This window comes from Macaca mulatta, chromosome 7 (assembly GCF_049350105.2).
Source record: "Macaca mulatta isolate MMU2019108-1 chromosome 7, T2T-MMU8v2.0, whole genome shotgun sequence".
NCBI classification, from domain to species: Eukaryota; Metazoa; Chordata; class Mammalia; order Primates; family Cercopithecidae; genus Macaca; species Macaca mulatta.
The window spans coordinates 140,737,051-140,762,395 of record NC_133412.1 but is presented as its reverse complement, the minus strand read 5'-3'; the positions used below and the strand labels follow the sequence as shown (position 1 = coordinate 140,762,395).

The 25,345-nt window shown below is 50.8% G+C and overlaps 2 protein-coding genes across 13 annotated transcripts in view; one reads left to right on the top strand and one right to left on the bottom strand.

Moving 5' to 3' along the window:
• The window catches only part of PLEKHH1 (pleckstrin homology, MyTH4 and FERM domain containing H1), a 55,767-nt gene that overhangs the window by 2,580 nt on the left and 27,842 nt on the right, over positions 1-25,345 (bottom strand). For 3 of the 4 annotated variants that reach the window (XM_077941193.1, XM_015143961.3, XM_077941192.1), the window contains 23 exons: positions 24,971-25,052; positions 24,112-24,869; positions 18,137-18,215; positions 17,296-17,387; positions 15,231-15,381; positions 14,854-14,996; positions 13,740-13,850; positions 13,238-13,324; positions 12,724-12,885; positions 11,607-11,687; positions 11,073-11,255; positions 10,580-10,688; positions 9,675-9,787; positions 8,896-9,072; positions 8,464-8,561; positions 7,784-7,961; positions 7,200-7,355; positions 6,038-6,138; positions 4,885-5,026; positions 3,107-3,249; positions 2,879-3,008; positions 1,353-1,439; positions 909-1,055 (listed from right to left, as the gene is read on the bottom strand). In XM_077941193.1, coding sequence (XP_077797319.1) covers positions 909-1,055; positions 1,353-1,439; positions 2,879-3,008; positions 3,107-3,249; positions 4,885-5,026; positions 6,038-6,138; positions 7,200-7,355; positions 7,784-7,961; positions 8,464-8,561; positions 8,896-9,072; positions 9,675-9,787; positions 10,580-10,688; positions 11,073-11,255; positions 11,607-11,687; positions 12,724-12,885; positions 13,238-13,324; positions 13,740-13,850; positions 14,854-14,996; positions 15,231-15,381; positions 17,296-17,387; positions 18,137-18,215; positions 24,112-24,869; positions 24,971-25,052 — 3,510 coding nt within the window. Of the gene's footprint in view, positions 1-45; positions 186-908; positions 1,056-1,352; positions 1,440-2,878; positions 3,009-3,106; positions 3,250-4,884; positions 5,027-6,037; positions 6,139-7,199; positions 7,356-7,783; positions 7,962-8,463; positions 8,562-8,895; positions 9,073-9,674; positions 9,788-10,579; positions 10,689-11,072; positions 11,256-11,606; positions 11,688-12,723; positions 12,886-13,237; positions 13,325-13,739; positions 13,851-14,853; positions 14,997-15,230; positions 15,382-17,295; positions 17,388-18,136; positions 18,216-24,111; positions 24,870-24,970; positions 25,053-25,345 lie in introns of all 4 variants that reach the window. The other variant, XR_013396338.1, reaches the window with a different exon arrangement.
• The window catches only part of PIGH (phosphatidylinositol glycan anchor biosynthesis class H), a 58,858-nt gene that overhangs the window by 13,477 nt on the left and 20,036 nt on the right, over positions 1-25,345 (top strand). For 5 of the 9 annotated variants that reach the window (XM_028852051.2, XM_028852049.2, XM_028852046.2 and 2 more), the window contains exon 4: positions 18,761-18,800. The exons of the other annotated variants lie outside the window; for them this stretch is intronic. In XM_028852051.2, the coding sequence (XP_028707884.2) occupies positions 18,761-18,800 (40 nt within the window). The remainder of the gene's footprint in view (positions 1-18,760; positions 18,801-25,345) is intronic. 9 annotated transcript variants of the gene reach the window in all.

The window sequence follows — 25,345 nt, the reverse complement described above, 5'->3', positions numbered from 1 at the left end:
CTGAGTTCTGGGGCCTCTATTTATTTAATCTCTTAAAATACCCACCTGGGAGAAAATATCCAAAGGGAACCATTACTGTGCGGTTCAGAGGCCCAGTGGTGTGGGCCCCTGTTGGTCTGGCGATCCTCCGAGATGCACAGTGCCTTTCTGAGAAAAGGAGGCCCAGTGTTCTGCTCTGGTTAGCTCTACAACCAGGGAAGAGGCCTTCTTAAGAAAGGGATCTGGAGATCCTCCCCTTTGGCAGGGGTGGTATTAAAGGAGGAGTAGGTTTGGCAAACTCTAACTTTAGGATTAAAAAGTGGAGAACAACAGGGTTTCCAGGTAATCACAGGGGAGTCAGGAACAATAAATCAGAACTTAGGTTCCTGAGCCTTTGTAATTGTTATTTTCGCTGGTCAACACTTCCTGTATCGAGTAGGAGCAAAGTCATTAAAGCAAAAGAGGTCTTTTTGCCGTCTTCCCCACAACAAGGAAGAGGGAGCACTGTGGGACTGTCCCACTTTTCAGCTAGTGTTGGGTCAGCAGAACCTAGGGGTAACATGAGAGCACCTTAAAGAGGAATCTGCCCTGCCTCGAGGCCTGCTGCAAGGAAGAGAAGAGCACATAAACACCCAACTGAGGACTGCGTGATGCTGGGGCTTGAGAGAATAAAAAAGAATAAGTGAAGAGCATAATAGTAGCTAGGCCAGAGTTAGTTCCCTCCGAATATACCCCTTTACCTACTAGCTGAACATTGCTACTGAGATGCTATACCACCTGAACCTTCGGAATACTAATTACAGACAAGACCAACAATTTTATCTGGGCAGGGCCCTTGTAGAGCACTAGCATAACCCCAGTTTCCTTTGTAAGCTCCAAGCCCACCACATCTGGCCAGAGTAGAACGTTTTAGCAGCTGTCAGACCTACCTTGGGAGCAGCCATCTGGAAGATCAACTTCTCAATGTGGCTTTTTCCAGAGGTCTTGTCTGGGATAGATCTAATCACAAGCATGAAGTCATCCCTGCAGCCACCAAAGGTTGTCACTGAAGAGTAGGGGTAAGTGACGTGCACTTGCTGTGGAAAGGAACCAGTCAATTCTGGGGAAACTTTCCACCTGTCCCCTGAGCTAGGAACCAGCATCCCCTGTCTCTTCTAGGCACAGGAAAGGAGAACTCCCAAGTGGTCATAATTTGGAGATCTCCATCTTGAATGTCTACAAGCACTGTCTAGACTAGATGACAGTGGTGCCTGGGCAGGAGTGGGGGTAGAGCAGCCATGGTCACTTGGTTCAGGCTTTTGAGTCCACAGAGGAGAAGAAAGACCATGTTGAGGAAGAAGAGGGGTCAAGGAGCAGCCTGCATCCTTTCATACCATAGTGTTGTGGTCCAGGATGCTGACACCATCCTCATTCACAGCAATCCACACCAGAGCATTCTCCTTGGAAGACAGCTGGGCAGGCTGGGGAAGCAGAAACAACCCATCAGATAGATCCATAGTTACAGATTTTGAACTATAAGAACTTTCTGAGAAAGAAGGCACATCCAGGGATCTGCTAAGCAGTAATTTCCAGCCACCTCATCTTGGAAAACAGACGGTATTTGTACAGCGTATGCAGAAAATAGACAAGGCTGCTTGTGACAGGAGACCCTTGGCCTTGGGGCTCTGGTCACCTACTAACCATCTCAACGGCAGAGGCGATCATTCTTTTGGTGTCCCTAGCACCCATGCTGCCACAGCACACTGGATGGAAAGCTCTGTGCTACAGAATAGAGGCCAGCCCTGGCCACTCTATTAGGGGAATGGGGAACAGGTGGTTTTCTCCTAGTCTTGGAAACACGGCATTCCACCTATAGTCTCCAAGCTGAAGTGCTTCTGACTTCAGCCAATCTCCTAGGTGCTGTAAAAGAAATAGGAAAGCAAGAATGCAGTCCTGTGGCTTTAGGCCCTATCAGTAAGGAAGTGACTATTTAGTGGACATTCCTGTAATGACTGATTTTCACTGCCAGGAGTACGGTATGGTAATCCAGAAAACCTCTCTCTTAATCCAAAGGGAGGCAGATAGACATCGGACATGTCGCCTTTTTCAGAAGCTTTTCCCAAGCTCCCAGACCAAGTGGGTCCCCGTTTCATGCCTTTATAACACCTCTGTACATCTCCTTCATAGCACTTGCGATGGCTTATAAATATATATTAAATATATAGAGAAAAAAATGAATACGATTATTTGATGAATGTACATCTCCTGCACTAGATGGGAAACTCCAGGAAGGCAAGGACCGTGTCTGATTTTCTCACCTCTTATAACCTCAAACAACCAGCACTGGACATAGTAGGAGCTCAACTATTTGTTGAATGAATGGATGGCCATTTTCCGATCTGTGGCTTCAGTAAACAGGATCACTGCCCAGCTTTGAGCTGTAATTATCTACAATGTTTATGCACAACAGACACCCAGTGAAGAAAAGTTCCTTCTGAAATTACTGTTGGCCACCTGGCCTTCATACAGAGGTGAAATTAATGGCTGCCTAAGTAATTTGATTCCCCTGTATGCCATGTCAAACCAGTGGAGATGTATTTCTTTAGGTTATACATTGTTCTTTCAAAGTTTAAAACAAATGAAAGCACTCTTGAGAGGGCTATTATATCAAGTCTGAATCTGTGTGTGTGAATTAGTTGATCACATCTTTTCTTTTGGGGCAGTCAACAAAGGACAGATGAAGATAAGCAATCACAATTCTGCTCTGGACTGGAAATCCAGTAGGCCAGAAATGGTGGAGGGATAGTGACCCCTAGTGGTTACTGGTATGGAGGCGGGGGCTGCAAACTGGTATGGCTCAAACATGAGCAGATGGGGGACACACCTAAGGGTGTGGGCAGCTCCTTCCACGGGCACTTACCTGAGCAGCAAAAAGCTTAGCACCAAAGAAAGGCCATTTCCTGGCCACGGTCAGGTAGATGCGGATGCACTCAGGAGGGGAGCAGCCTTGCAATGTTGCCCACTTTGTGGTCAACATATCTGCCAGGTGCCTGGTGTGGGCAGATGGAGAGAAATAGTGCCAGTGAAGTGCCAACATGTCTTCATTCCAGCCCTGAGGCCTCCCCACAGGGGCTGCAAGCCTACCTACCTCAGCTGTTCGGGGGGAGCCCCATGTCTGTAGCGCCTGGGGTAGAACCTGTCTAGGACCTGCTGGAGAAGATGCTGAGCCTTGGCAGGGGATGTGCCTCCAGGGCCTGGCAGGGCAGGCTTCTCCAAGTCCCCATATTCTACCTGTGATAGAAGCACATGAAGAGACCAGTCAAAATCTGATGGTGGATGGGCCAGGTGGGGGCTGTTGAGAGGTGAAATAAACCATTACTTTATTACCCTCTTGGTGGGGTGCTAGTGGATGTGAAAAATACTTTAGAAAAACACTTCATCTCAAGTTTTACAGACACTAGAGAAACAAACTTAGGGCCCTAGAATATTAGAGATCACTGACCAACTTTGATTTTGCAGCTGAGGTAAAGTGCCTTTTCCAAAGACACAGTTAATTGGTAGCACACAAGGGAAAACAGTGTGGAAATTCTGGCTTCCAGTCCAAAAATATGGGCTATAGAATTGAAGATGCTACAGATCCTAGAGTACAGCAGAGTGTTCCAAATGTGGCCTTTGGAGTTGGATACCTGGCATAAATCCCAGCTTTGTGTCCCTGATCAAGTTACTTAAACTCTCTGAGCTTCAATTTCCTCATCTATTAGGTGCGAATAAAAACTACAATGGAGGATGCATATATGCTTATTTCAGGGCCTCCTAGAGAGTATTCTTATCTTTTTAATTATAAACATCAACTATTATTGTTTCCTCTTCCTTTCCAGCATGTAAATCCAGATTCTTATTCTATATTTACAATATTTTTAACTTTTAATTTTTGTGGGTATATAGTAGGTGTCAGACTCTCTTATATGCCCCTTTACCTGCTAGCTGAACATTGCTACTGAGATGCAACACCACCTGAACCTTTGGAATACTAATTACAGACAAGACCAACAATTTTATCATGGCTCTTATGGGAGCCATGAAGGTATCCCAGATACCTTTGACAAGATGGCCTTCTAAATATAACAGGAAGGACAGTCCAAGTCTGAATGTGTGTTCCTCTTCCTAATTCTACTTAGAAGGTCTGATGGTTTATGAAGTTTACCACATCTATTACATGATACACATTATCCAGGTATCATACTTAGTACAACCCTGTGGAGGCTGGCAGAGGTGTTTTTGTTGTTGTTGTTTTGTTTTGTTTTGTTTTGAGACCGAGTTTTGCTCTTGTTGCATAGGCTGTAGTGCAATGGCACGATCTTGGCTCACTGCAACCTCCACCTCCTGGGTACAAGTGATTCTCTGGCCTCAGCCTGCTGAGTAGCTGGGATTACAAGCGTCCACCATCACACCCAGCTAATTTTAATTTTTATTGTATTTTATTTTATTTTTTTCAGTAGAGACAGGGTTTCACTGCACAGGCTGGTCTCGGACTCCTGACCTCAGGTGATCTGCCCACCTCAGCCTCCCAAAGTGCTGGGATTACAGGCATGAGCCACTGCACCTGGCCAAATATTTTTGGTTTCGGTATACTGAGAAGGAAACTAAAGCATAGAGAAGTGAAGTGACTTGGCTAAGACCTCACAGTTGGAAGGACTCAAACCCAGTCTCTGGATTCCAAGTCCAGCCATCTGCACGCATCCTGTATCTGCGGTGAGTGCGGAGCTCTGCTCTGTAGGAGTCAGCTGTTGTCCATCCCAGAGATGGCAAAGCTGCCTTCTCCTGAGCACCACAGGATCTGCAGAATCTTTCCTGTGTTTTGGGCTGCATGGTGCATTCATTCTAAGCTGGCAACCCCACCCTCCTGCTTCCTGAACAAAACCTTACCTGGGCCATCAGGGCAGCCATCTCAAGAGCCAATTCCTTGTTGACAGGAAACCTCCCTGCCACTATCTCTCTACTAGTTTGAGAGGCAAGAAGCAGCCGTTCTCGGTCCGTCTCCCCTTTGACTTGACTGCGAAAGTACAGCCTGCGGAGCAGAGAATAAGAAGCCAGGACTCAGCAGGGATCCCAGACAGGGATGAGGCTTTCTCGGGGTCTGTTACCTTTATTTCCAAAAGGAGAAACTACTCTTTTCCCACTATTTATGAGCCTATTTTGTATTGCCTCCAGAAACATATAACCAAGTATGGCACAGAGCAGATGAAGGTCATGCTGATACAGGAGGACATGGTTCATTCTGAAGACACCATTAAACTTACTGGATTTAGTAAGGGAAATCTGGTACCTGGAGTTACAGATTAAGGGACTGGATGAGGTAGGAGTCCAAGAGACTGTTGGAAACTATTTGCCTGGAGACATACTGAGATGGAGGGATGGGATTTTCTTAACCAAATTGATAGAAAGTCGGGATGTCTACTTCTGTATTTCCTGGAATTGGTATAGGAGGTACATACTCTTTAGCTTTAACTAGCTGGAGCTTATACAAAATTTCACTCTCATAAAGTAACACACTTAGCCATCCCATGAGGTTGGTCTATTTTCTTTTCTTTCCTTTTTTTTGAGGCAGGGTCTCACTCTGTCGCCCAGGCTGGAGTGCAGTGGCGCGATCTCAGCTCACTGCAGCCTCGACCTCCCGGGCTTAAGTGATCCTCCCACCTCAGTCCCCCTGAGTAGCTGGGACTACAGGTGCATGCCACCATGCCCAGCTAATTTTTGTATTTTTTATAGAGGCGGGGTTTTGCCATGTTGCCCAGGCTGGTCTGGTCTGTTTTCTTGGCAAATGTGTGTGTGTGCGTGCGCGTGCATATACACACACACACAAGCAGTACAGGGAAGGCTGACAGAAGGCCTGAGCTGCCCAGGGTTTCACAGAGTATCAGCAGCAGAGCCAGCCTGCACCCCAGCTAGTGACTGCCAGGCAGCGTTATATCTGTGGGCCCCTCCCCTGTCTGGATAGGCTGTCTAGTCAAGGAGGTGATGGGCTGGCACCCAGTGGCAGCCCTCGTGTTTGGCCCCACCCTCGTGCAGTGCTGAGGACCTGTTCTTGTACATCAGCTTCACGACGCGTGTCCCACCCTCAGACTTTCTGGGGTGCAGCTCCTTCATGGCTTGTTCCCACTTGGAGATGGCATCGCAGATCTTGAAAAGGCAAAAGAAGAAAGTCAGAAAATTTCCTGATAAGGAGAGAAGGGATCAAGGTCCAGCCAGGGCTGGACTCAGAGCAGAAGAACAAAGAAAACAAAGGAAAGGTCCTCCCACCAGGAGGCTGACCTGTGGAGCTTCGTGCTTCCTGGACCCAAGGTGGCAGGAGCTCCCTCACAAACAGAGGGAACCCTGGACAGGGTGAGCAATAAAGCAAGAAATCTGCCCTGCTGGCCTCACCAGCTGAGGGGCCTCCCCAGAGGCTAGGCAGCCCCATGGCCTTTGATCACCAGCTCTATTTCCATTCCACTGACTGCTATTCTCCTTTTCAACAAATATGCCCAGAGGCCTACCATGTCACAAAGCCTCACAGACACCCAGACATTGGCAAAGAAGGTATGTGGCATAGTTTTTCCAGGCAATGTTAAAAGACCATAGAAGCCTTTGTCCTGTTAAAGACAAGCACACACTGGAGCCAAATATGCATCAAAGTGCTAGAGCACATTCTCACAAACACTTATCCCCTAGGGCAGTAAGCCCAGACCACAATACAAGATTGACCTTAAATTCCATTCAACGGCCTTTACTTATAGGGGCACCATAAGGACCTGCCTCTTTAAAAGTGTGGTTCAACCTATAAGCATGGCATAGACCCTGGCAGAAAGTGTAAAAGTGAGGTGCTGGGTACCACATGACATCCGGGGGGTCCAGGCATACAGCTGGGAGCCTCTGAGTAGGCGCATGTAGGCAGTGGCTTTGTGGGGCCTCGCTGTCCCTACACCAAGCCAAGAAGAGGCTTTTCTTCTGGACGCTGCACAGCCACTCGAGGGAAGTAGGAGTGTAGTGATCTTGTCTCCAGAGACAAGGGCACACAACAGCTTTTTTCTCCCTCCCCAGGTACATTTTAGGATGGCACAGAAATGCTGACTAGGGCAGCACCTTGGGCTCAGCACCAAATGAGCTACCAAACAGTCAGGCACCCATCAAATGGGCTCTTTCCCCACCACCAATATCCCTGAGCAGGGAGGGGCTCAGCCGGCTCAGTGGGAGGCTGTCACCTTGACACTTCCCTGCAGGCAGTGCTCCAGGTCCCTGCCAGAGGGATCGTCCGTGAAGAGGGCAAAGCCAGAGTGGGATGGCTTTCTCATGCCTATCTCCTGGTTCAGCCGCTGGAGGAACTCATCAACCGTGGAGGAGCCGTCAAAACCAACCACCTGAGACGGGAGAAGGGTTCCACCCCTGAGTGAACTTCCCAAGAGGAGCTCACTAGGGCTGGTGGAGGGGACTGGGTACAGCAGGTAGAAAGGAGCAAAGACAAATACAAGAGGCCAAAGCAAGTTGGTTTCTGTGTTCATAGGCAAAGGGCCAGTGCATGAGGATGTGAGCCCATCCACTGTAAATTTTACCGGGCATACCTGGGTCCCTCCTTTACCAACAATCTTTTGGAGGCCCTTTCTTATGCCACTTTCTTAGTCAGCATCTCAGCTTCCCTGTTCATGCAATGAGTTCATAAGATCTACTTCTGGGGCGCCAGTGAAGAATCTGCCAAGCCTAAGGAGCTTTAGCATCCACCTGGCCCAGAGGTATTCTCTGGATGATGACGTGAGAAGACTCGGGGCAAGGAGCACGCCCAGCTCCTCACCTGATAAGTCCCGTTGGTAAAGTGCACGGGGATGCTGAAGGGCAAGGAGTGGTGGAAGGGGTTACGCAGCAGGATGGACACCACTTCCATGCGCGACGGCCTGGCTTCCCGCTCCCCAGTCTGCAGGGTCCGCTCCACTGCCCGCTGGCAGTAGGTGGCATACTGGCCAGTTTCACTTCTAAAAAGACAGAAGAAGGGAGTATTATGGACTCTGCTCATCCCTGCCACTTTGGCACCCCAGGTCCCTATCCGGATTCAGCCAAGACCAAAACTGTAGCTGGGGCAGGTTGTGAGAAAAGCCCTGAAGACTCTGGTCTGGGGCGTTAATTTGTCATTCAGGACCTTTATATAGCAGGTTGCTGGCATGGATATTTTCTTCCAGAACCCAGAGAACATAACAACAGAATAGCATTTGCGGACAGTTTGGGGGCAGTGTGGCTTTATGCAAGAGTTGCCATAGTACCTCCAGGGATGCATGGATTGGCATGCAGAGAAGCTTAAGCATGCCCAGACCCCCACATACCCATTTGTGCACATGGCAATGGGTGAAGTCTCCACCACCACTGAGCGGTTTCAGAGGACAGGAGTGATCTGGTCTGTCCTAGACTCCTCTCATCCCTCTTATTCATGCTGCAGTTGGCAATGCTCAAGTGGCAGAGGGAATGGCCAGGTTCACTCACCTGGGATCTGCATGGCGTTGGAGCTGCTGCTTGACATACCAGAGGAAGTGATGCTGAGGCAGGAAAAGTGGAGCACACAGAGCGAGGAACTGCCAGCACTGCCAGGGACACACACAGCATAGGGTGAGTGCTGGGCCTACAGCACTACCTGTCCTCATAGCCCTGAGTTACAAAGCCTTCAGCACTCTTTCCCCAAACCAGAGCCCCCAACTTGCTGTGGGTGCTGGGACAGCCAGCTTGGTCAGGCTGTGTCCAGAATGCAATCACCTGTCTGTGCACAGACAGCTCAGCTGCACTGATGCAGCTTGGAGCACGGAGGCTGGCTGCTGGCTGGGCTCACAGTATGCCTGTCCAGTCACCTCCTCCCACCTTTCCCACCTGCCAGCCCTTGCCAATGGCTTCTGTCAGCTGCTGTACCCCTGGCATACCTACCTGCATGAGGGAGTACTTCTGAGGCGGGCGGCAGCTGGTCTGCTTCATGAGTTGGCAATAGATCTCACTCTGCAGCTCGGGGTGAACCAGGCAGACCTGCAGTGCGGTCTGGGCCAAGGACACGTGGTAGTCCACCGAGGCAGCTTCCACCGGCACGTTGATGAAGAGCTGGCAGGACTGGGAGGGAACAGCAGTGAGCACAGCAGACCAGCATCCCCTGGGTTCGGAGAACTCAGCGGCTTGGCCATTTCCCAAGGGCTCCAGGGAGGTTCAAGTTTACTGACTGCCCTTTCTAAGAGGGAGCACTGCTACTGTTGGAGGGCATCTCTGCTTACTAAAAGGGGCTATGGGCTACTTTGGGGTAGAAGCTTTCCTTTTTAAAATGTTCTCATTACATAAACAAGACAAATGCATTAAAAAAAAAAAAAAAAACCAGAAAACTCAGACGTTCACAAAGAACATGCTAAAATAGGTCTGAATCTCTCAGGTCCAGAAGCAACATAAACCTGGCCTTTTCTGCTTAGCTACAGGAGGAGGGGAGCTCCCCCAGAGAGAGTTTTCATTGGCATTTCCCAAGGACTTGTGCATGACGTTCCAGAGCTGCTTCCCTCCCAGTGACAGGATTACATTCCTGCCATCCAGGAAGTGATAGGGACCCCAGGAAGTTTCCTTCCCTTCCTCTCCAGATCCCTCTGTGGGTTGTCCCCAACGGCACAGGTCTTCTCCACCCAAGTATTGCAAGTATCCCAGCGGTGGGCCTGGCCGCCACCCCCCTTTACCTTGAAGAGCTTGAGGGCCTCCGTCTGCAAGGCCTCAGAGGGCAGGGTGGTGAGGGAGGCGTATAGGCCGTCTTTGCTGTAGCACAGCATGGGGTGCCTCCAGAGCGGCGAATCTGCCCAAAGCACAGAACCAGAGAGCAGGGACAGTTACTACTGAGAGGGGACTCACCTCCCATTCACTGCCATCTTTAATTTATGGGGAAGAGAGTGGTTTATCTGCGACACTTGGGTTGTGCTGGGTTTATCATCCATGGAGTGTGGGGGGTACAGGTGGGCACTGCAATGAGCCCCCTCATATAAGCATGGCCTTTCTCATGGAATGGCAGTAGGGGTGAGTGTGCAAGGCTATGGGTGTCTGAGTGCAAGTGGATGTGTGCAGGGGAGCCGCTTTCTTACTGTGTCAGGTCTGGATGGAGGAGCACATGAATTGGTCAGAAACAAGCCTCAGAGCAGTAGTAAAGGGGTGTATGTGGTATATGCCATTAATTAGTTCCTCAGGGCCCTGAGAATCAGTAGCAAAACAAAGACTCCAAACAGGTTAGTCCGATCCCAATTTAGGCTTCACTCATTGATTTACAAACTCTTAACTATAGATTAACCAGCTACCTTCTTTCCTCAACCCTCTCTGCCCAGCCAGCAACGCAGCAGGTTGATCCAAGTAAAACATTTACCCAGGTCCCTGGAAAGCCTGCTTCCCAGATAAACTCCCCCAGATGCAGAGTGGTCACCTCAGTGTCTCAGCTGGAGACAGAGGGGCCCTGGAGCTTGGATGGGAACTTCCTCTCTGTGGCTTAGATGTTTTAAAAACAGCTTCAGAGTACAACACTGCTTTCTTTGGAATCTGGACCAATAGTCACCAAGCCACTACCCTCTGACCCAAGCAGTGGTGGCCACCCTTGCCTTACCTGGGTCTCCTTCACCATCCATCAGTTTTCCAATGAGCTGCTCATAGGCAGTGCCCACCTTGGCACTGCTGCCACCCGCAGCCACTGTGAGGTGGTAGAGCCACGTATCCTGGAAGAGGGCAGAAAGCCATCGGATGGGGACGGCGTGGGAAGAGTGGAGGCAAGAGCTCCAAGGAGGACTCCTTAAAGGGGCCAAGCCCATGTGGGGTTCAGCTAGTTTGGTTGGCATGAGTCAGGGCTACCTGGAAAGACTGAGGATCAGGTGAACATGAACCCAAGTTTCCAAATTTGCGATTCTATCACATGGCCTCAGTGAAGCAGTGTTGGTCACTGGGAATAAATTCAGTATAAAGGAGTATTCCCATTCAGAGAATATTAGTTGCCCAAGTGTCCAGAAGGAAATAAACTTGAATTTTGAGAAGCTCAGGGGAAAGAGAAGAGATCAGAATCACAGGTCCAAGCCTGGCCCTGGAGGCCCAGCCCTCTTCCTTACCTTTTCATGCTTGGTGCCAATGAGGAGGTAGGTGGGGCTGTGCTCTGCGGGGTGGATCACCAGGGTGCAGTGGGAGGAAAGCAACCGTCTGGTTCCTCCAGCCTCATAGTCCTCGTCTGAGTCACAGGATCGATCTACTTCCTCTATGTGCGCGTCCCGCACAGGCAGGCAGCCCAGGGGTCGCTGTGGACAGGAGACTTCCATGAATGGGAGAGCCAGTGGAGGACAAGGGAGTCTCCTTTCTCTGAATACATAGGCTCCATGGAGCTGGGAATGGTGGATATGGACAGACAACAGGATGGGGAGGTGGAGACTATAGCATCCCAGCCAGGCTGGCAGCAGAATGAGGCTTGCTTGGAGAAGCACCAGAAACCCAGACAGGCAGAATCTCACACTCTGGAGGGATCCAGCCAACTGGTTTTGTATTTATCATGGGGTTATGTGGGGTAGGGACTTTCACCAGGACATGCAGCGGCGGTCATATGCTTCAGGGGAAGCAGGAGAGTGGGTATTGTGAGGAGGCTGAGGAAGTACCTTGTCCTCATGGCTCCGATAGTAGTAGAAGGTTTTCCCAACAAGAGCGCACCAGACCAGCTTGGAGTGGCCATGCTTTACCTGTAAGACAGAAATGAACTGGCATTATGAGAAGTAGGTGACTCTAGAAGTAAATCCAGCACTGGCAAAGAGAACTAGGTGACTCCAGAAACAAATCCAGGACTGGCAAAGAGAAGCCACAGAGAGACAGATTTGACCTATGGTAGAGATGGAGATGCCATTCGGGCTCCCTACTAATGGAACCACCCCTTTCACAGCGAGGGTGCCATGGCGCCCTGTGGCACCCCAGCCATCATGGGCTATTCAGTGACCTATGACCTGCCATGAAATGATTAGCCAGGCTAATCAGATGTCCCCTCCAGGCATATGAAAATGGGAAGAACTTGCTAGGTGGCAGAGGCCACAGTTGTCAGGGTGCCGGGAGGGAGGGAGGGAAAACAGCAGGCTGAAGCCCTTGGGCAACCATGCATCATGAGGGAACAGAAGCTGCACATGGGTGGAGGAGAATGACATAAACAGACTGAACGAGAAGCAGAGGCACAGAGCGAGCCTGCCAGCCCTGAGCTTGCTGAGTGCAAGTCGCTTTGGTTCCTGCTGATGTTCTGGTCTAGCTAATGTACTTCCTTGTTAACTTCCATTTTCTTGGGATTAACAACTGCTTCTCTGCTCTTTTCAACCAGAAGAGCCCTAATAAAAATGTCTTTCGGGTAGGCCTGGGATACTTTAAGCTTTAAGTCTTTGAGGGGCCATACCTACCTCACCCAGGTCTCTTCCTCCCATTATTAACACTGAGGTGGGTACAAGGTGTGGGTGGGTGACAGCCCCTAATGACCTCAAAATGGATACAAGATAATCCCTTCCCTTCTCTGTCTTGAGAATAGTTGTTCCGACGACCCTGATTTGTTTCCAGGGAATCACTCGCCATCACGTTGTGTGGCCAGACCACGTTTGAGGGCTGGCCAGCGAGTCACTGTGAGGAGGCTCCCAGAGAAAGGAACCCCGTATAAGGGGGACCCCACCAACCTCGGCACCCCACTCCTCACTCCCCTGACTCGCAGGAGGCACACGTTCCTGCCCTATCAGCCCCACCCTGTACCTTGGTCAGCCAGCCCTTCACGGTGGGCTTGGTACCCCCCCGAGGCAGAGCTGGAGGCCCGGTGGCCTGCACCTTCAGCAGGTTCTGGAGTACTCGGATCCACTCCTCCAGCAGGCTGGGTGAATCGGCCGTCAGGTAGTAGGTTTTCTTCTCAGAGATGAGCTGTGGAGGGCAAGATGTGGGGGCGGGGCAGCACGCTGGGAGAATGGAGTAACCGGGACCTGGCTCCGAGGTGGCACCTGTCCCTGAACCCAAGGGACCGGCCTTCTGCCTGCCCTAGTGCTCCCTCCTTTCTTTTCCTCCTCATCTTTTCCTCCCTGTCTCTCCTTCCTTCACTCCATCTCTCATATTCTATCTCATCTTCCTTTCTTGTACTCAAAGTTAGGATCACATCCAAATGTTGATCTAAAGTCTTTCATTCATGCTCATTTGGCCCCATCTTTGTTTCACTCATAGCCATATCCAAACCCAGCACCTCTCTGTCTAAAATACTAGCAGCTAGGAGCATGCTCACCTGAAATGTCTGTGAACCCTCCCCTCGAACAATTTGGCAGCGGGAGTTCAGATCCACTTGGCCTTGAGGTTTCCGGATGACATCACTCTGTACAGAAAGTATCGGGGAGGAGAGCCACTGAATGTGGAGCCTTTCTGGAGCACCTCATTTACCCTTAGCTCTTCCTCCAGGTCAGAAGCAAAGGGAAACACGACTCCCAGCATTCCGGCTGTGTTATGATGGATGACTTACTCTAGATTCTGGTTATAGCTAAATGGAACCTCAATCAGGAACATGGGTCCTTCTGAGAACCTCCCTATTTCATTCTGAGAACTCATGGCCAGGCTTAGGTCCCCAAGTGTGGCTCAAAGCTTCAGGTGTCCAGTGAGGTTGCCTCTCCCCACCTGCCAGACCTTTGCCCTCTGGCCTTGGGCCACATTCCCCCTCCTCCATCCCATCTGACATAGTCCAGGGTGTGACGTGGAGTCCTTTCGACTGCAGTGCTGGGCAGGGAGATTCTCACCGGGGACTTGTAGTACATAATCTGTCCCTGTCTCAGGACAAACCAGCGCCTCTTCCACGTCTTCACCCGGCTCCCCATTTTCAGCAGGTAGCCCGACTTCTCCAGTGACTCCTGAGGGGTGGAAGGGTGTAGGGGGAAGATGAAGAAAGGGGAAATCACTCAGAGCTCCCAGACATCACACAGGTCCGAGTGGTCCAGCTGCCTCACTACTCTGTCATCAATGAAATACAAAATTATTGAGTACCTACTCAGTGTATTTTCAGAATACCATACCCTGCTACGGTTCAGGGAGGACTAAATAAAACATGGGTGGTCCTGCCAAGGAAGGGCTTCCGTGCTAGCTGGGGAAGGCCTCACTATGAGAAGGTAGCAGAGCAGGGGCTGCTAGAGGGAGAGGCTGGCCAGCGAGAGCCTCAGGAGAGAGCCGGCCCTGAGCTTGCCTTGTTAGGACAGGTCAGCCACTCCCTCAAAGACTGAGACAAGGAAGAAGACCATTCCAGGCAGCACAGAGCAGGGAGAGGGCAAGGCAGGTCTGGGCGACCATGGACACACCAGCCAGGCGGGACTGGAGGGTCATGGAGCCAGGGAGATGATGGGGCAGTAGAGAGGTGTGAGCAAGGGATGGGGAATTACATCTGGATGGATGCTAGCCCTGGCATGTAGTGGCACAGCTTGGAGCCTCAGGCTTCTCATCCATAAAATGGGCTAATGACCCCAAGAGGATTGTGAGGACAAATGAGACAATGCCTGGAAACTGAGCACAGTGCCTGGTACCCTCTAAGAGTTCAATAAATGTTAGCTTGCATTAGCATTCCAGGTGATAAAACAAAGTCATATATGGAAAACTCCTCACGGGGCCTGGTGGGCCACAGCAGGCTCTCAGTAACTGGCCATTGCTGGTATTCCAGGAGCTCTCTGGGCTCCCTCCTTCCTTCCTCGTGGGGTCTGTGTCTGACTCCATAACTACACCCCCAGCCCACGCCCCCTGCCCCCATCCCCCAGCTCTAGGGACCCCTCACGTCAGGCGGCTACTGCCTGTGTCTTGTGCTGAGGGTCCCAGCAGCCTCTGCTGACATTCTGCTCCCACCCTGCCCCCGCCCGTTTCCCGGCTCACCCCGCCCAGGCCCAGCCCGTCGGTGGAGTAGGATGAGGTGCGCTGCAGTTTGTGCTCAGGCTCTGAGTAGTCACTGTCCAGCGAGCAGGCATCTGGGGGGATGGCGTAGTCACCCTCCGAGCTCAGTGAGGACATGGAGACGCCTTGCCGAGGGAGGAGGAGTCAAGGCCCGGGTCCCACACCTCCCTGACTCATGCAGCCCGGGAGCTGCTGAGCCTTGACCACCCACCCGGGACCCGCTTTCTGGGGCTGGAGGTGGAGCTGCTGGGGGGGGTCATGAGCTCAGATCAAGTGAGGATCCCCATGTTCAAGTGCCCATGGGAAGAGGTGAGGGACTCCTTGCTGCTGCACCCTGCCCCTGCTCCCCTTCTCTGTACCTCTCTTGATGGCCCGGGGGCTGCCTAGTCCACTGGTCTTCCTGGACTCAGAGCAGGGCACCGACATTCGGAAACTCGCCTGAGAGCTGCAGTCATCGTCGGACCCAGAGGACTCGTCCATAAAGGGCATGTTGCTGATCTGCGTGGCTCTCTGCAAGACAGGCCCCTCCCTCACTGCAGCTCAGGCTGCAAAACAGTCCTCTCCCACCCTGCAGCTTGCACTCCTGCTCCAAGCGTCCATGGTGTGGCCAACCCCCAGTCAAGACTCTGAACAGACAACTGTCCAGTGTAAGGTCCCTCCTGGCCTCACTCCTGTGTCATGACCTCCATGTTTCTCAGGCCTCCCTTCCCACACACCATCTTCTGCGGTCCCCAAAGCAGCTGCCCATCACGACTGAACGCCTGCCCACTGTAATCCTCACTCCTTGCCACTAGGGGGCCCAAAAGCTACACCACAGACCAAGTGTGCCACGCAAGCTTTAAAAATGTGTAGGGTCGCAACAATCGATGATTGCATCTCCATTGGCAAACATTTAAAGTGACTAAGTGTTGGTGAGAGTATGGGGAGAAGATGAGGAAAACGAAACGCTAGTGTGTAAGGCATTTTTAGAAGGTAATTTGGCAGTACCTGTCAAAAATTAAAACATGCATATAATTTGCCCAGAAATCCCACCTCTAGAACTCTGTCCTACAGAAATATGTAGATATAAGTTCACAAAGACATATGTGCACAGCGATGTTCATGGCAACATTCATATTAGAGAAAAATAGGGACACAGCCTAAATTATCATTGGAGGAAAGCTTTAGGTATTAATAGTTATGGTGCTTTGATACCAAGGGTACTGGACACCTATAGAAGGCGCGGTGGCTCATGCCTGTAATCCCAGCACTTTGGGAGGCCAAGGCAGGTGGATCACAATGTCAAGAGATCAAGACCATCCTGGCTAACATGGTGAAACCCGTCTCTACTAACAATACAAAAATTAGCTGTGCGTGGTGGTGCGTGCCCGTAGTTCCAGCTACTTGGGAGGCTGAGGCAGGAGAATTGCTTGAACCCGGGAGGTGGAGGTTGCAGTGAGCCAAGGTCGCACCACTGCACTCCCACCTGGTGACAGAGCCAGACTCCGTCTCGGAAAAAAAAGAGGAGGTAGGGAAGGATAACCTGACGTGGTTATTCATGTGGTTAGGTGAACAAGCAAGGCATAGAATGACATGTATATGAGCACCTTTTGTGTGCACACAGGAGACAGTGAGAATGTGCTGCATATTTATAAATGCATCAAAAGGCCTTACTGAATAAACACTAAACCATTCACGACAGCTTCCTCTGGGCTTACGAATTAGGGAAAAGCCATGTGAGGGGAAATTTCACTTTTGGTTTTTTATTCTTCTATAAAAAATTTTATCAAGTATTACTATTATGATTCACAAACCAATAACAGAGACAAAAATGTGTATGAAAATATTGCAATTATATCTGATTTTTGTTTTTAAAATGTAATGACGTTACGGGAATATAAGTTGGAATATACCTAAATAATTCTAGAAGGAGCCCTGCTGCCCTCTGGGACCTGGGGAGTGGGGCAGACATGAGAAAAGATGGGGAGGCCCATACAGCGGGCATAGGCTTAACCTTCTTACCTTGTCCACATTCATACTGATTCAAATTTTTGTCAATGTGGAATTTTTATAATAACAACCTAATAAACAATAAAACAAAATGACATATGCTGGGCTGAGCTCCCTGGCCAAGGTAACCATGTGCAGAAGCCTGGCCCTAGCGGGAAGGGGGAGGGATTGCATTGGGAGTTATACCTGATGTAAATGACAAGTTGATGGGTGCTGACGAGTTGATGGGTGCAGCACGCCAACATGGCACAAGTATACATATGTAACAAACCTGCATGTTATGCACATGTACCCTAGAACTTAAAGTATAATAATAAAAAATAAAATAAAATAAAATAAAGAAGCCTGGCCCTAGAGCCCCGCTCCGGTCATTGGATGGTGAGGCCAGGGGCCTTTGCTGATGAGACACCCCCTATTTGTGCAGCAGTTTCTTACCCCCTTCAGTGCTGTGTAGACAGGCACAGTGACATTCTTGTAGACCAGGCCAGAGAAAGACCCAGGGGAAGCAAGGGCAGGAGGGCTTGAAGCTGAGCAGGGAAGAGAGGAATGAGATTACTCAAGGGCATAACCCAGGAAGAGGTGTGGGAGAAGCAGAGAACTGGGCAGATGGCATTCCCTCCAGGAGCAAGCCGGTGACAGATGTCAAGAGGGGGGCCAGGGCTCTGTTCATCTTCTCCCCTTGACTCACTTTGGGGACCATGATCTCCATGTGGTAAAGGATCCCTCACAATAGAATCCAAAGGCCTTACCCTTTAACCATTTTCTCCTCCATGACGTTTGCACAGTGTTCCACTGTTGCAGATGTGAGTTACAAATCATGCGGCTATGGGACCACCCCACAGCCCCCCCTTGTGGAGATTTGGTGGCTGGCTGGAGAGGAGCCAGTGAGTGGGGTCCATGTAAATCAGGACACTTGGGACTCCTCCCACCCACGGCCCTGGCACTGCAGAAGGGAAGCCTGTGCAGGTGGGAGGCTGGGCTGGAGGCCCCCCTCAGATCCCTTCCAGCTCTGTGACTGGCTACTTCCCTGTGATGGGCTGAACCTGTACGACTTCCCTTTCCCTCCTAGGTGGGCCTTGCTGTGATTTCACCTGAACTTCACCTGCTGGGGAGGGGAACAGGGTGCCAGGCAACATTGGCCCTGGGTGTTGCCTGGAGTCTTCTCCTCCCCGCTTGCCCACCCTGCCCACCTTGGGTGTTTGGTGCCTCCAAGCCTCATGTGGGGACTCACTGTAGAGGAAAAAATGTGCCCTAAGTTCCCACATGTGGAACTCACCGCAGCAGGCAGTATTACTTCTGGGAGACACGTCTGAGAGCCGCATGCCCGATGTGGCCACAGCGTAGATCCGGCTCTCCTGAAACACGAGGTCCTAGGAGGGTCAGGGCCCAGCATCATGCCCACCCCACCCCCTCCAGGCATGTGCAGGAAAAAGCATGGCTTTGGGGGTGGGCAGACCTGCGGGGGGCAGTGACTGGCTAATAAATCTTGAGCAAGTTACTTCATTTCTGAGACTCATTTTCCTCTGCTCTAAATGGGGGTAATAATACTTACCTTTCAGGCTGCTGTGAGAATCAATGAAATACTTAATGTAAGCATTTAACACCTGGAATATAATCAGTGCCCAACAGTTCCCTGTCTTGCCTCCACCCTTCACCTTTGGGGCAAAGGAGGTTCAAGAGAAGATGGGTCAGTAACCTGTTGCTCTGAATCCTACCTGTTTTAGAAACCGTTGGGTCTCAAGATCTCACCGCCAGAAGTGAGGGATATTGATAATGAAGCCGCCACTGGGGCCACACGACAAGGGCTCTTTTGTAAGCCAGTTGTTTGGAACTTAGGGCACATTTAAAAAAAATTCTCTATTGTTTCTTTTTCTAAAAAATTATTTGTTTGTTTTTTAAGTTCCAGGGTACGTGTGCAAGATGTGCAGGTTTTTATATAGGTAAGCGTGTGTCATGGTGGTCAGCTGCACCTAAGAACCCATCACCTAGGTATTAATCCCAGCATGCGTTAGCTCTTTTCCCTAATACTCTCCCACCACCGCCCTTCCCTGCCAGGCCCCGCTAAGTGTTGTTCCCCTCCCTGTGTCCACGTGTTCTCATCGTCCAGCTCCCACTTGTAAGTGAGAACATGCAGTGTTTGGTTTTCTGTTCCTACGTGAGTTTGCTGAAGATAATGGCTTCCAGCTCCATTCATATCCCTGCAAAGGACATGACCTCATTCCTGTTTATGGCTGCATTGTATTCCATGGTGTATATATGCCACATTTTCTTTATCCAGTCTACCATTGATGGGCATTTGGGTTGATTCCATGTCTTTGCTATTGTGAACAGTGCAGTGATGAACGTATGTGGGAACTTAGGGCACATTTTTCCCCTACAGGAATAATGTCGTATTATGGCTAGGCTTCAGGGCCAATCTACAAAGCCTATTTTGCCCAACAGTTCTCCAGCATCCCCATGCAGAAGACACTGGGAGAATGCCTATCCTGGGTCTGAAGTAGGCCACAGGCCAAAGGCCAAAGGAGCTTTTCCTAATGGCCCCGATTGCTCATAAACAACCCACATGGCTCCCTGCACCTTCTATATCTGTTTGCTCCACTGAGCCTTTGGTCAGCCTTTGGAGGAATGCCCTGCTGGCTCAGGGAGGCAGCTAGATGTGCTGTCACCTGGTGGGGTCAGATGGGCTAGGAGATGGTGTTGGAAGGGAGGTGGGTGCCTATTGGGGTGTATCCCAGAGGAGAGCAGCAGCCCTGGGGCACCTGGGAGGAGAGAGGGCAGAGCTGATGAGTGCTGCCATGAGACGCTGAGATCACTGGAGGGGCAGCAAGGCAGGAGACAGAGAGGCAGTGAGGAAGGAGGCCAAGGAGGGCCCTGCAGCAGGGCAGGGAGTTTTTGTGCTCGTGTAGGGCAGATACACTAGGCCCAAGTAAAATTAGGCATAAAAAGGATTATTTCTGCCCACAGCGGTGGTGGAATTTAACCAAGGATAGGCCTCTAACTTTGCAGAGGAAATGAAACTGAAGTTTGAAGGATTTAGGTGAAACAAAACCTAGAACTGTTTGACAAAAGGTTATCTAATGCCCAACTCACAAGGTTGTTTTAAGGATTAACTGAAAAAAGGGCTTTCCAAACTCTAAGGTACATAAGTATTTCTCACACCCTCAGATTGAGAAATGTCCTCTGACATTTCTTTTTTTTTCCCCCTCCAGATGGTTACTGCCCCATTCCCACCCCCCCACCCCCTCCCCCGCCCATGGTTACTGCCTGGGAGAAAGAGAGGCTGGGCTGTTTGGCCACTGTGATTTCTTAAGCCCTCCCTGGAACAGGAGTGATCACGCCTCAGAGGCCTGGGAAGGAGCTAGCATTGTGTCTTGTTTTCCCCAGGAGCAAGTTACAAAGGGGATAGCAAACAGGATGAGATCTCCTTACATTCTTTTGGCTGATTCTTGGGTCCTCGGGGCCTAGCTGGGGGCAGGGAGGATCTATGGGAAGACCTGCCCCTGCCCCTTAATGCTTCATCCCAGAGTTCAGCTGAGGTTCCTGGGGAGAATGTCATCTGATATGCTTTCTATACAGAACAAGAGGAGAGAATAACTCCTCGTCTTCCCATTCCTCCTCTCCTCCTCCACCCTCTGTCTCACACACACACTCTTAACCTGTTCAGATAGAGAAGACCCACTCTTTTTTTTTTTTTTTCTTTTTAAGACAGGGTCTGGCTCTGTCACCCAGGCTGTAGCACAGTGGCAAGATCTTGACTCATGGCAACCTTCACCTCCCTGGGCTCAAACCTAACTTCCACTTAAGCCTCCTGAGTAGCTGGGACTATCAGCATGTGCCACCATGCTCAGTTAATTTTTATATCTTTTTTGGTAGAGATGGAGTTTTGCCGTGTTGCCCAGGTTGTCTTGAACTTCTGGGCTCAAGCAATCTACCTGCTTCTGTCTCCCAAAGTGCTGGGATTATAGGTGTGAGGCACTGCACCCGGCCCAAGACCCACTCTTAAGCTATCACAGTGAATGGCTGTATTTTGGCAAAATGGCAAAGGGAGCAACGCTTCTTTCTGGTAGCAGCTGCACATTCCTTGCCTGACTGCTCCCCGTTCCCAACCTCTGCGTTTGGACGCCAGAGCAAGAAGAGGGCCAGCAGCCCAGGGGACCAGTGCTCTTCCATCTCCTAGTCTTCCTGATGTGCCCCACTCTTGGCTCAACTGGGTCTCCAGTCTTCCAGGTGTCCTTGTAACAACTAGAAGCTGGTCAACAGTCACTGACAAGGATATAGCCCAAAAGTCTAGGGCTGTGCGCCTCCCGAACCAGCATTTCTTTGTTTTGTTTTGTTTTGTTTTTGAGACAATCTCCTCTATCGCCCAGGCTGGAGTGCAGTGGTGCAGTCTCAGCTTACTGCAACCTCTGCCTCTTGGGTTCAAGCGATTCTCCTGCCTCAGGCTCCCAAGTAGCCGGGACTATAGGTGCCCACCACCGTGCCCAAATAATTTTTGTATTTTTAGTAGAGATGGGGTTTCGCCATGTTGGCCAGGCTGGTTTCGAACTCCTAACCTCAAGTGATCTGGCTGCCTCAGCCTCCCAAAGTGCTGGGATTACAGGCATAAGCCACCGTGCCTGGCTTAGAACCAGCATTTCAAAAGGAGGCCCTGGGAGGTACTGCTGAAAATACAGGTCTCCCGAGCAGTGGTGTGGGGTGAGTCCACCCTGATTCTACCCCCTCTCCCAAGTGACCTCATTCCTCCTGCTGCCAGGAGCCAACGCTCAGATGTCCCCCATGGTATTGCTGCACACCCCAGCAGCATATGTGGAGGGGATGTCTGCCCATGAATAAGACTGACATTTGATCTGGCAATGTCCCTTAAGAGGAAGTATAGCTGGAGTGTGAGAGCTGGGCTTCAGAGCAGCTGGAACTACATTTAAAGCCTGGCTCTCAGACCAGGTGAGGTGGCTCTCGTAGCTGACGAAGGAGGATCACTTGAGGCCAGGAGTTTGAGACCAGGCTGGGCAACATAGGGATACTCCATCCCTACGAAAAATTTAAAAAATTAGCCAGGTGTGGTGGCGTGCATCTGTAGTCCCGGTTACTCAGAAGGCTGGGGTGGAAAGATCCCTTGAGTCCAGGAGTACAAGGCTGCAGTGGGCTGTGATTGTGCCACTGCACTCCAGCCTGAGTGACAGAGCAAGACACTGTCTCTCAAATAAATAAATAAATAAAGCCTGGCTCCCTCACTAACTATCACATGACCTTGGGCAAGTACCTAAGTCTGTGGGGAACAGTGGTTTCCTGACCTGTAAAAGGGAGAAACCACACCTTACTCCTTGCAAGGAAAGGAGCCTTCCCACAGGCTCTGTGTGAAGCCCTTAATACCCGCAGGCCATTTTCACTGGTGACCTGTGAAATGTCATTTTTATAGCCTGTCTCATTTTTATGTTAACTTTTTATCATGGAAAATGTCAGACACAGAGCCAGACACCAGTGGCTCACACCCGTAATCCCAGCACTTTGGAGGTCAAGGTGGGAGGACCACTTGAGCCTAGGAGTTCGAGACTAGCCAGAGCAACACAGTGAGAGCCCATCTCCACAAAAAATTAAAAAATAGCTGGGCATGGTGGTACATGCCTGTAGTCCCAGCTACTGGGGAGGCTGAGGTGGGGGAATTGCTTGAGCCCGGGAAGTTGAGGCTGCAGTGAGCTGTGATTGCACCATTGCACTGCAGCCTGGGCAAGAGAGCAAGACCCTGTCTCAAAAAAAAATAAGGAAAAGAAAAAAAAATGTCAGCCTGGGCAACATGGTGAAACCCTGTCTCTACTAAAAATACAAAAATTAGCCAGACATGGTGCCGCATGCCTGTAGTCCCAGCTACTTAGGAGGCTGAAGTAGGAGGATTGCTTGAGCCCAGGAGGCAGAGGTCGCAGTGAGCCAAGACTCCACCACTGCATTCCAGCCTGGGCGACAGAGTAAGACCCTGTCTCAATTAAAAAAAGAATGATCTCATGTGCCCATCACCCAGCTCCGCAAAGATTAATGAGGTGTGGTCAGTTATGCTTCATCTGTGTCCCCACCCCTGGCCACCAACCAGATCATTGCTTCTGAAATATTTCTACCAGACAGACGTCAAGACATTTTATCCAATGTTACAAGTAAGGAAGCTGGCCTGGTGCAGTTGCCTGTAATCTCAGCACTTTGGGAGGCCTAGGCAGGTGAATCACTTGAGGTCAGAAGTTTGAGACTAGCCTGGCCAACATGGTGAAACCCTGTCTCTACTAAAATTATAAAAAGTACACTTTGGGAGGCTGAGGCGGACAGATCACGAGGTCAGGAGATCACGACCATCCTGGCTAACATGGTGAAACCCTATCTCTACTAAAAATACAAAAAATTGGCTGGGCATGGTGGCAGGCACCTGTGGTCCCAGCTACTCGGGAGGCTGAGGCAGGAGAACCCGGGAGGCAGAGCTTGCAGTGAGCCAAGATCGTGCCACTGCACTCCAGCCTGGGCAACAGAGCAAGACTCCGTCTCAAAAAGAAAAAAAAAGAAAAAAAATTAGCTGGGCATGGTGGCACACACCTGTAATTCCAGCTACTTGGGAGGCTGAGGCAGGAGAATTGCCTGAATCCAGGAGGCAGAGGTTGCAGTGAGCCAAGATCGTGCCATTGCACTCCAGCCTGGGCAAGAAGGGAAGGGAAGGGAAGGGAAAGGGAAAGGGAAAGGGGAAGGGGAAGGAGAAGGGGAAGGAGAAGGAGAAGGGAGCCAACATTTACCTACCACCTACTGTGAACCACTACTGTAAGTACTTTCATAACAACCTTATAAAGTAGGTACTATTATCCCCATTTTATAGATAGGGAAGCTGAGGCACAGAGGTTCAGTAACATGCCCAAGGTCACATAGTTAACAGTTCAACCCTAGTGGTCTGCTTCTGGGGCCTATGCTCTTGACCATTATACCAGACCATCTGAAAGACTCACAAAGATTCAATGAGGAAAGGTATGCAAGGCACCCAGCTTGATGTATGGTGCACGGTGAGCACTCAGGAAATGACAGTCAACTGCCATTCACATCATTCTGAATTCTAGCTCTGACCCTCACTGGTTGGGTGGTCTGCACAGGCTCCATGGTACCTGCCTGCCACGGCCACCATGAGGATGCCAGCAGCCTCCTTTCCTGCTCAGTGCATGGCTGTGCTCAGCCAGCAGTGTTCTTGTCATTAGCTCTGCTCTTCTGCCCAGCCCGGAGCTTGCCTCTTACCCAGGATGAAAACTGGTGCAGCGGGGGTGTAGGTGGCTTGTTACCCAGCTCCACTTCCTCCAGCTCAGCTCCAAGGGCCTGCGGGCTCTCTCTTTCCTCATTCTTCCCTGCTGGGGGTGGCTCCTCCATCTCCATCTTCTCTGGTTCCTCCCGGTACCTAGCTCGGGACTCCAGCTCAGGAAGGCCAGAGGGGTGGAGGGCTGAGAAGGCCCCAATCTCAATGCTCACCACACGGTCAAAGTGCCCATGGCCCACCTGGGGCTGGCTGTGGTGCCTTTTGGTCAACTGGATGCTGTCCCGTGGGGTGCCAGGAGCCCGCATCTTTGGTAGGGTCAGACTGCTGCCAGGGCCACCTTCCCTGGCAGAGGTCTTTGTCCCAGGGAGCATCCCTCTCTGGGCAGTAACCAGACCCTCACCCCAGGAAGCTGAACCACATCTGAAGGTACGAAGCTTCATGCATGGCTGGTGGGGAGGGCCCTCTCTTCCCAGATGAGGTTGAAGGGGCTTGGCCTCTACCATTTCCCCAGAATGGACCGTGCTGGAACTAGAATCCTCCGAGGGACTTGCTGCTTCAGAAACAGAGTCCTTGCTCTGCAGGGCACCTGGGGAAGGTGCAAGCACAGCTGCCTTCAGACCCTCGGCCTGGGAGCCACTGTTCTGGCCCGTGGGCTGGATTCCCGGCTCTGAAGGGACCGAATCCTGCTCTGCAGCTCCGTGGGGGGGCACCAGCAGCTTCCGCGAAGGAGCTATCTGAATAGCTGTGGTTGGGGTAAAAACAGTCACATTGAGAGCTCCCGTAGTTCAGCCCCACATCCACCACACACACCTACCGCACACCTGCACACCCTGGCCTGCCTACCTTCTAGTGCATCTTGAAGGGCTCCCACCTGCTCCACCAGGTGCTGATTATGGCTTTTCAGATGCTGATTCTCCATCTCAAGCTGAGCAAAAAGAAAAATGAAGATTTAGGACACCCAGCCTACAGGTTTAGATGTACTTTTTCAATTCTTTTTTTTTTTTTTTTTGTAAAGGGTCTCGTTCTGTTGGCCAGACTGAAGTGCAGTGGAGCAGTCTTGGCTCACTGCAGCCTTGACCTCCCAGGCCCAAGTGATCCTCTCACCTCAGCCTCCTGAGTAGCTGGAACCATAGACGCACACCACCAGGCCCAGCCAATTTCGTTTATTTTTTGTACAGACAAGCTCTCGCTATGTTGCCCAGGCTGGTCTCAAACTCC